The sequence below is a fragment of the Halyomorpha halys genome, unplaced genomic scaffold (assembly GCF_000696795.3).
Source record: "Halyomorpha halys isolate HHAL.00 unplaced genomic scaffold, Hhal_1.1 Scaffold1046.1, whole genome shotgun sequence".
In the NCBI taxonomy this organism is placed as follows: Eukaryota; Metazoa; Arthropoda; class Insecta; order Hemiptera; family Pentatomidae; genus Halyomorpha; species Halyomorpha halys.
Window position 1 is genome coordinate 142,779 of NW_027111920.1, and position 11,474 is coordinate 154,252.

An 11,474-nucleotide genomic window follows, 5' to 3' on the forward strand; every position below is an offset into this window, starting at 1 on the left:
ATATTCTGTATAGATATAGAAAACATCTAATAATAATTATGTTGCATTGTAACAAGTAGTTAAAAATTTTTGCAGCTCAAAATTATGAGTTTTTGCTATTGAGATTTTAGGAAGGGAAATCTGAGCATCTTCAGATAGCGACTCATACATTATTTTTATGAAGGGGGAAAAGGATATAAGAAAAAAAAAAACAGCTGTAATAAATATTGTATAATTAAAAAAATTTAACTGACAAAAATCCCAACTCTACAAAGAAAGGTGAAAAGTCTATTAATGATTAAATAGTTTCAGGTAGAGTTAAGTACACCTTAAATATAGAGGAAATGTAGAAAAAAAGTCTAAAAATGACTAGGATAACATTTTTTTTTTTTAAACTAACTTTGAAAAATAGATCTATAGGCAAAGTGCCACAATAACAGTGTACCAAGTTTTTATAAGTTGAATATAATCAAAATAGTAAAGCCCTAAAGCATTATAACATTAAGAGTAGATTTTAAAAAAAAATTATAATAATAACAAATATTTCGATAATAATAATAATACATAAATACAACAATGAGCTCATTAAGTTGTTGGTTAATATTTTTTTTTCGTTTTTACAAAATTATTGCTTTTTTATTATGTATGAAATATTGCTTAAACAAAAACCTTCTGCCTTTTAAAATATAGATTAGCAGGATTAGTAATACAAATATTAACCAACAACACCATAAAAGACAAAAACAAAATAACTTAGCCTAAAATACAGATAAATCAGCTTCTTTAAAAATTCCAAAACACTTCTATAATATTGAAAGATAACAGGAAATATATTATCAGGTAAAATATTTGCTCCTATCAAACAAAGGAGTTATCTTTTGGAAAAGTGGTTTCTTACAAATCGATTTAGGCCAAAGGAAGTTTCAAAACTGTTTAGTATCGTTAATGAGACTGTTGTGCCCGGTAATCGGATTTCTGAGAAGGAGGTTGAGAAAGATACAGGAAAAGATATTAAGATTAATACTTACTTAAAATTTATTCTTTGTATTAAAAAATATATACGTAGCTATATATATCAATGTGAAACACATCAAAATGTCTACAATCTATTCGATTTTAGATTTGGTGTTATTTTGATTTGTAATATATATAAAGATTTTTTTTTTTCTCCTGCGGGTGGGCAAAGCTTAGTTTTTAGCTCAAGCCACGTATTATTAGAGTACTTATTCCTTTATCTGATTGTTTATAAAATATCCCCTTTGTTTTACGGGTTAAGTACGTATTTCTAAATGAACTTTTTTTTTTTAAATATATTAGTTGATTGAAATTTATCTTATAATTTTTTTTTACTTCATAGAAAATTTCACAAAAAATTCTAAAGCACTGCATAGTCCCTACCAATAAATATTTCGCCTACATATAGCTCTATTTATAAAGTTTGAACCTGTGAGCTAATATTGAAACAAGTTAGGAAATTTCCAATTTTTAAAAAATTGTTTTTTTAATATATATATTTTTTTTGAAATTTCTTTTTCTTTTTTTTAATAATAATACTGAATTTAATAATATTAAATTGAAAATTATTTAAATCCCAACTAGTTCAAAAAATTTTAAATGAGACACAGTAAAAAGGCTGCCCGAAACAGTTGAACTGTATCGATGAAAGACAAACCAGAATTTTTCGTGACTTATTATATCACGCTTACTGGACGTTTGCAACATTTATTTATCAATAAACGTATCTACCTCTTAGTAAAAAATATAAGTAATAATGGTGCATATTTTATTAAAAAAAAAAAAAAAAAAATTGGGAATAGCTGGTTTATATATCTATCTAAGAGGGTTTCATAAAAAAATGATTTATAATATAAAAAATAAAAATGTTTTTAAGGAATTGTTTTTTAATAAAAAATAATTTAACCATAAACATGAACCAAGAATCACAGATGATGAAACACAGTACAACCTCGTTAATCTGACAATGATAAGACCAGAGGTAGATTGGAATTATGTGTAAAAACATTTTTTTTGTCCCTTCACTACATATAGTGTATTTATAATGCATATTTTCCATGGGAGTATTTATAATTTATTCTATTGTAATTTATATAATAGTGTAGATGCATAAAATAACACATATAGGAGAAGGACAAACAGGGAGCTCCTAATAAAAACAGTCAATATTTCATGGTATGAAGGCAAGGGGGTTAAGATGGGCCATGTGGCTCAAAGTAATCAATCAGGACATCTCTACACAAAAATAAATGTCATTATAGTTTAAAAAACTAGATAGATAACAAGGATCAACAAAGATGTGAAAGAGCCTGCATCCAGAAAGTCGTAAAAGTTTCATTAACTTCAGCCAACCATTCGTCAATAACTGATTTTAATTATAGGGATCTATAATCTGAAGAATCTGTACAACTTCCAATGTCATTTAAGATCTTCTAATTATCTTAGTCTATAGTTTCACAGTTGTCCATAATAGGCGACAGTTTACACCATAACAATTCTGAAGTTTTGGGAGAAATTTCATTCAACGCAGAAGCAAATATGTAAATGGCAATGTGGTGTTCTAGGAATAGGAGTCACGTAGGTCTGATTACCTGAAGAGTCGGACTATCGAGGTTCTACTGAATTTATGAATAAAAAGATAAATCATCTAAACTGTTCAATCTCTGAATTAAATAATTCCTCAATGGACAGTATTTCAAACCTAGCATTTAATTATTTGTTTGTGGTAAATTAAAAAGATACTAAAAGAAGAAAAAAAATGCTTTAAAATCCAGTGTAAAATAATTCGCAGAGTATCACAAGAACCGAAATTGCAAAAAAATCCGTATTCTTTTTTAATTGGGAAAATGTTTTACATTACATACACTGAATGGTAAACAAAGCGACCTTCAATGTTTATTCTGATTTCACATAAACTAATAATTAATATTTTTATAACTAAATAGATATTGTTGATCGTGGAATAAACTTTTTCTTTTATTTATAATTGTATTAAAATATATATAACAAGTAAATTTTACATTAGTTATACAATGGCATGATACAGACATGTGGGGAATCTACTGATTGATAGAACTCCAATGACCCTTCTAAAGGACATCTTCTTTCAGATGCCTAGGCGGATTATCAGGTAATGAAGGAAATGCTAGGTTAGAAACAAGTGGGTTTGGGTGGTTGGGAAGGTTATCATGGAAAGATTGTTATCTGGTTCTGGCAACATCTGGAACATTAAGGTCCTGACAGATGACTTGATTTATGACAGTAAGGGCCATTAAGGATTTTAGATTGAATGGATTGGATACGAGAGGAATTTAATGTTTTAGAGGAGAAAGAAAAAAATTTAGATAACACTGACTGAGATTGTAATTGAAAACCTATTTTAATGGTGATAATTATTACAAAAGTAGCAGCAATGGTTGCAACCACTATGATCATGTAAACTACAACCTTTGCAATTGAGATAGTACAGTCACACTGGCAGTTATTGCTCCAGTGATATCTCCAGTATGCAGAATTCCATATTCATTAATGGCTCAAGTAAATAAATGATTATTTAATAATGATTATTGAATAGTGATAAAGCACTTCAGTTTCTAAAAATGAAAAAGTAAGCAGGGAGAAGAAAGTAGTCAAAAATAAATAAATTAGAAACATAATAGAAACTTCATACTAAAAAAACATCAGATTGAAATATTTTTAAAGAATACGTAGAATATAAATCCTTGAAAGTGGTCGCTTTTTTACCTATCAGTGTATTGAAAAAAAAAAAGTGTAAAGAAGTAATTTCAAGCCAAAGTAACATATATTAATGTGAATCTGAGTCAACAGACCTTGCAATACTCTGCTTATTATGTACAAATATTAAAACAAATAAATAGATTTCTAGGATGCTAAAATCATCAATTAGATTTTTATTAAAAATTCTAACGAGTGATAAATTTCATAGCGGAAAGAAGAATTGCATTGCAGGTGATTTTGGCATGCCTAAATTTAATAATAATCCCTCGTTGGCAGTTATATTTTTTTTTAAACTCATTTCCCATATAGAAAAAATTACAGGACCCCAAATATCAAAGATAATGTGTTCTTTTATTTCCTTAATATTGCATATTTTATCTACATAAAGTTTAATATAGCTTATTATAAATATTAAATCTACTTTTTTATATTATTTTTTCTTTACTTTACAACTAATTGTATTTTTAAAATGTAACCTCTGAAAATATAGTTTTCAATAATTATAATACAATAGAACTCATTAATGTTTATATTGATTATCACAATTGATTTTTTTTTTCACCTCCTCTTTACAATTTAATATTCCTGGTAAATGTATCAAGATCACTAAGAACTTGTAGATAAAGAACGCCCTAGCCATAGATAAATTCCTATTTCTACATTTTTTTTTAATTTTTTTTTTTTAAAGTTTGTTTGTACTTATCTATTTCATATATTATTTCCTTGCCAGATAAACTAAACTATTTTTTATACACTGTGGGTAAAATCTATAGAATTGAGCTCAAATTACTTTATACAATATTTATAAACAATATACAATATTTTTAAGATTCGCGATATAATTAAAAGCAGGTACTTAATAAGTTATCGATATTGATCTCATAGGCCTCGGTTAAGTGAAATAGGGACTATTTTATGCATAAAAACATGCAATGGATGATTAAGTATACATATAAAATAAACGATTAAAGGCGATAATATTTTAAATGAATAAATATTATATGAAATATAAACCGATGTATAAGGTATAATTATACAATAACTTTCATAAAAATAACTTTATATTAATGAACGTTGCAGCCAAAATAAAGTACAGCAAAACTTCTTAAGTACACTTCTCTAGAGCAGATACTTTTAATCTGAAACTTTTTTCAATACTCAAGAATAAAAATATATAACAAATTTATGATTTGTAGAATACATTAAGAAAAAAATAATTTTATTTTCAATTTGACTTCGGATAGAAAATTAATTTTCTATAGAAGAAAAGTGTTGGGTCATGACTTTGCTTTTTATTTACAGGATTGTTAAGGTCACTCCTGTAGATGAAGTAATAATAATTAATAATAAGCTAGTTTTCCAATAAATGTAGACCAGTTGACACTTGGTTGGGCGTCATAAAAATCCTTATGTTTAAATGCAACTCATCTCTGATATAAAAAATTGAATTTCAGCTAAAAACTAAAGATAAAAATTAACCAAGAGAGATTTTAACCTTAAAAATGGTTATTTTTATGTTTTAAAATAATTTACTTATGTAATAAAATGAATAATCAACATAAAAAATATTTAGAGGTCATGATCAGATGCGAATTAGTTTACAAATTATTTAGGATTTAACAATATATATTATTGTTTAGGGTTACGAATGTAAATACATATCTATTTTGGATAAATAAAAAACATATTAGAAATTTAGGTAATCAAAAATACTTAAGGAATCAGGTGCACTCAGGCAGCAGATTAAAATGTCATCACCAAATATCAACAGTACACTTTGTTAATTTGAATTCTGTATTTATATGAGGAATAGAAGATTAGGAAGCTAGTAAAACATACATCTTTTTGGAGGAAATCCTGTTGGAACAGACAAAACTTCATCTCAAAGATGAGTTGCACCCAACCAGAAGTTAAGGGTAGAAGAGAAAAATACTGGCAATGAACTTTATGGCTTATAAAATATTATTGATACGAATGAGGACCATATATTAATCGTTAAACATTTTAATTTAATTTAAAATTATATGTCGAGCTAATTGCTGTGACAAATTGAAAATACAGCTCATTTTTTTTTTTGGTTTTAAAAGAGAAAATATTATTTTTAATCATTAGTTACAGTGTCTGAAATAGTTACCAGCAATTCCATAATAAACTCCATAAGTACACAGAATCATATGCTTATAACCTTACTTTCCAATATATTTCCGATAATTCACCATTTAAAAATAAAATGGCTTTCTACAATTAGTTTATCCAGAAATTACTGCCATGCCATAAAACAGCACATTCACTTACTTTAAATAAATTACTGTTACAAATGTTTATAAACTTAAAAAAAATATATAATTACCAATCCTCAACATATATATCTTTGTAACAGACAATAACATCTACCCTATAGGTGTTTGTTGTGGAAAAGTTTCACTGTAAATACATAAAAAACTTTTAAATATTTTTAAGATTATTTTTAATTTATGAAACAATAATAATATTAAGAGAAAAAAATTATAAGTTCCATTAGTTAAAGATTATATAAGTACAATGTATTTTATAACTTTTAATGAGTAAACTAAGTACAACAAAATATTTGCATTCAGCAAATTATGTTTTAGAAATTTAATAAATTAGGTAATACAAAAAATAAAAATAAATTTCTAAAACAAATATAATCCTTTGAAATATTTGTAACCATTTTAACAATGTAAAATTTAAATTTTCAAATTTCTCTAATTTTTTTTAACAAAAACTAAAAAAGTAGCCAGTTTTAAACTTTTTTTAAATTATTATTATTTTTAAAATTAATATATCCAGAAGATAGTCATGTGATAGGTGTTTGGCTGACAAAAGAAAATTAATGTTTAAAAAATAATAATAATAATAAAACATACACGCCAACTCGTAACTTATAAATTTAAATGGTTCAAACGAATAATAATAACAATTTTTAAATATCTTATGACTAAAAAAAAATTTTTTTTTGATTTGTTAATATTGTTTAAACATCTGGGAACAGGCAGCAGTTTCACTGCTATGCTTAATATAATCGTTAAACATTTTTAAATATATAGATATAGAAATTTCTAAAATCTAAGTAAAAAGAAATTTAACTTCTAAGCTAGGTTTTAAAATGTCATAATTAGATTAGGGGGAAAAAATATTTATACAATACTGGATAAGAAAAGCCTTAAGTATTTCTACCATAATTTAAGATTTATCATTTTCTTTTACTTTAAGCGATAATGAACAGTGTTATATTAATCCAATCATTTATTTTTTAAATATTAAATGATGTTTAGATTAAAATTTCAGACTGGTGGTAAAAAGTGATACCCCATATGGATCACAGTTGAATCTAAGTACAGATTAAATTTAAACGTAGTTTAAAAAGCTCTCCCTAGTTCCCATTTCCTAAAACACTACTGAATCCACTAGACTTAAGTAATAGAATTATTACTCTTAGTCTAAAACCCCAGAAGTAATAATTATTTTGAGCTGTGTAATTTTTTTTTAAATTTTTTTTTATTAAGTAGCGTTACTCCTTATATTTTTTTTAATTTGATATTATAAAAATTTTTGATTTAAGAAAATGTTTTAAAAGAAAAGAAAAAAAGCTAACCAGATCCTGGGAATCTACTGATGATATTACAGAATACAGTCCCTATAGTAACAATTAAGGCTTATATATTAATCAATAGTTCATTAAATAGCACCATAGTGAACTTATTTATTAATATTATCCGTAAGTAAATTATTTAAATTACGTCCTAAAGATAAATGAATGATAATCTGTGGAATAATAAATGGAAGCCTGTTATTTTTTTTGTATTTTTTTTTTATCCTTTTTTATGATTGAATTTTACAGAAAAAAATGCAATGACTACAGACTGAAAAAATAAATGCAACAATAATCTCAAGATTAAATGCTTATCATAGAAAAATATTGTGGAAAATGAGATCAAAGGATAATCGCCTAGAGACTAGCTCCTATCTTAAGTACATATTTAAAAGACGAAAATTTTTTAAATTTTTGTTGAGACATTCATATACGTTAAATAACTTATCGACTACAAGAGGTACAGTTTATCTCGACATCTAGTGCAAGGGTAAAAAAGAAAATGAAAAAAAAAATTCAAATAAATCTTTGTAACAAATAAAAAGTTTAAAGCTCAAGAATAACATAGCATTTAATATTTTATATATATCATATGTAACACTCAAAATAACTCGTATTATATCTTAGAGATATACAAAAATACAAATTCTAACAAATCACAATGCTGAACCATATAGAAAAATATTTTTAATCATCTTAGAAACAACAACAACAGGGCTCTAAAACGTCACAGTACCGACCGACCATTCTACGACCTTCTATTTATGTACATCCCTGAAGCTACAATTTTCTCCGATGTTTTGACACCTCCGCTAAATCAAAAAATGGCACAGTCAATTTATTTTAAGCACTAAAATAATATAATAATGCAGCAGTGTTCAAACTTAAATCACTATTCTACGGAAGCCTGTGCTTCTATAAGACCTTGTAAAGGGTTTCACATATATTAATGAATTTAATTTAGTATTATTATTTTTTTAAAAATCTGCACCGCTACACCCACGAAGGATCAGGGGTTCAATACTTGTAAGAAAATGCAGTTTCTTGAAAAAGGGAAGTGTTAGGAGATGATTTGTTCAATATCATACTCAACAACCAGATTTTTCCGCTAATAAGGATGATTCCTCAGGAGGGCTCCCAAACCTACAGGATTGACTCATGGCTATAGTAACAGAATAAATAATTATCTGCTACAGCTGGATTCAAACTCAGACCCGGAGTTAGTAACACAGGAAACTATTATTAAAATTGAAAAAAATATTTTTATCATTTTAAATATGATAAAACAACAAATGACTTATCCAATAATAAATTTTATTTTAAAAATTGACATTTACTTTAATAATTTGAATACAAAACTTTTTATTTGCACAGGCATTCCTTGTACTTACATCAAGTTCCGTTCCTAGGAAAGTGGTTTGAGTTTAGTCCTGCTCGACAAAAATGTACATAAAACTGTATTTTGGAGCCTATAGTTTATCTATAAAATCTTTTATATAATTAAACCTCAATTTTAAGAGCTATATTTTTCCTTCATAATGATTTTTTAATGGTTTCGTTCGACAAAAAAATCCAATTTCTTTTTTTCAAATTACATAACTCTGATGTTCCAAAAACCAAAAAAGTTTGAAAACCACTGCATAACGGAATTAGGGCAAAGTGCAAAAACAATCTGACTCTGGTAGAGGGGATAAAATTTGCGATAGAACAAAACTGACTAGTGGAGGTGGCAAAAAATAACCCTTACTTGAATCTTTTGTCACATTCCCATTTTTTTTCTTGTTATAAATCATAACAACAAAAAAAACCCTATCTATTATACAGATAAGAGATTACAGCTGGAAATCATATATGAGACTCTAATGACGTCCTATGTGAAATAAAACTGATCTCAATCCAACTCATCGTTAAAATATAACTATCACACAGCCTTGACAATGTTTCGAATATTTTATAAATATATAAATAGAACGGTAGCTTAGAATTAATTACAAATAAGGATTATCCCCTATAACAGAAAACAAAAATTTTAAAAATTAAAATCCGCGAAAATTGGATATGATGCTAAAAATTCATGGAAGAAGACGTGCAAAGAGAAGTTCTCAAGATTATAAGAATTATCTGAAACAGAAATAAAAAATATATTTATGACATGAATAAAGAAAAAAATCTAAAGACATTTAGCACTCTAAAATAGTATAATTTTGTGGCAAGGGGCAGAGTTGGGTAACTATGAAACTATTAGCTAATATTGCCATGGATACGATATTTATTTATCAATGGTTCATTCATGAATAAGGGTCGTATCCATGGCAATTTTAGCTATAGCTAATTTTTGCCCATCTCTGCCAAGGGGTACAAAATTAGTCCACTTATGCTTTCTGGACATCAGAGCCTTCTGTATGAAAAAAAAATATGTTAAAATCTACCAGAATTTATTAAACAATTTTTTTTCCTCAACCAGCTTCTAGAAGGCATTGATGTCAAGAAATCATATTGGTAATACAATAGAGAATTATTAAACACTTGGAGTTCCCAAAGTTATTTAATAATAATTAAACTAACACTAACCCCAGTTGCCCCTCCAGGGAATTCTAAAAAATATATAAGTGTTATTAATAATCAGAAAAGTCTCACAATTCGACTCCCTTTGTTCCACACTAATTTAATATTTCAACAAACATTCAGGAGGATACCTGAAGTAAAACAAGGACATAATAATATTAGGATTATTTAATTAATTTTTAATTTTAAAAAATAGCTGTATATATGAACCATTTTGTTAGACTATTAAAAATAATATTTTTTTTTTCAAATTATAATTTGGTGAACAAATAAATTTTTTATATATGTATATATAGTTGACCATAAAAATGTATATATAAGAAGATGGTTAGGGTTGCGGTCAAAAAAAGAACAAATAGTTTATAACTATTTTAATGTCCGACGTTTCGCCCCACTTTGCAGGGCTTTATCAGGGCTAAAAAGATACAAAAAAACTGAGAATATTACAACAATAGGATACAATAAGGTAATTTAAGCTAAGATAAATATTATGTAAAAATAAAGTTATAGGAAATTACTTTACTTTTTTTTCCGTATTGTTTTTGTTTTATGTACGTCTCATGTACTTTTTTAACAGTATATTTTACATATTTTTAAAAAATTTTTACTCTTACCATTGTTACTTATTTTTTATTATTATTGTTTATTTCATATTGATACTATTTTATGTCTTCCTTCCTTTTATTTATATGTAATTTCTACTAAATATTTGGGAACTCCTTCACTAAATAAATTAATATAATACAAAATATTTTGTATAAACCTTCATTTGGAGACGTGGAACGGAAGAAGGGCTAGTTTTGATGAGGGGACCCCCTGCATCGGGCCTGCTTCTCTTTTTCTGCTCGCTCTCTCTGTAACCTTTATTAAAAAAATACAAATCACTTAAAAGTCAATATTTCTTATAAACTATATATTTTTTAAATAAATATTTATATTAAATATACAATTCAAAAATTATTTCAAATTATAATTAATTTAAATGGCATAATATACTTACTATCGTTCCAGCATTTATATCCCATAAGCTATGCAATGGAACAATGGATCAAAAGTTAGTTTTAAAAAGAAAACTATTATTATATTAACACCTAAAAGCAATGGTCAATAGAACAAAAGCAATGGTTAATGGAACTCAAAATTCCATACATCATGGAATTCCACAAACATACAAAATATCAGTTTTAGAAATTAAATTAATCAAACATTAGTGAATAATAAAAAATTTATCAAAAGGAGATGGCCTGGGTTGCGGTGAAGAAAAACAGTAAAGAAATAGTTTAATAACAGGCAACTTTTCGACATAATATGCAGATCCTCATCAGGGCTAAAATTAAAAGATAAAGAGCAGGTAAAACTAAAATAAGGGTATAAAAGTGCCCTTTAAATAAAACAGATATTAAGATTGATGTATGAAAAGACATCTATATAAATAAATAAATACAAATCATAAATCAAAAATAGTAAATACAAAATGAATACAAAAAAGATATATTAATTGACATAGTGATGAGTAAAATTTCCTAGTTTAATTAATATTTTTGGTAATATATATTATTAACAA

The 11,474-nt window shown here is 26.3% G+C and overlaps 1 protein-coding gene across 4 annotated transcripts in view; it reads right to left on the bottom strand.

Moving 5' to 3' along the window:
- Positions 1-1,773: 1,773 nt before the first annotated feature.
- The window catches only part of Camta (Calmodulin-binding transcription activator), a gene marked incomplete at its 5' end in the record, with an annotated part of 117,157 nt that continues 107,456 nt past the window's right edge, over positions 1,774-11,474 (bottom strand). For 3 of the 4 annotated variants that reach the window (XM_067049840.1, XM_067049842.1, XM_014432321.3), the window contains 3 exon segments: positions 1,774-9,466; positions 10,674-10,771; positions 10,911-10,938. In XM_067049840.1, coding sequence (XP_066905941.1) covers positions 10,676-10,771; positions 10,911-10,938 — 124 coding nt within the window. 4 annotated transcript variants of the gene reach the window in all.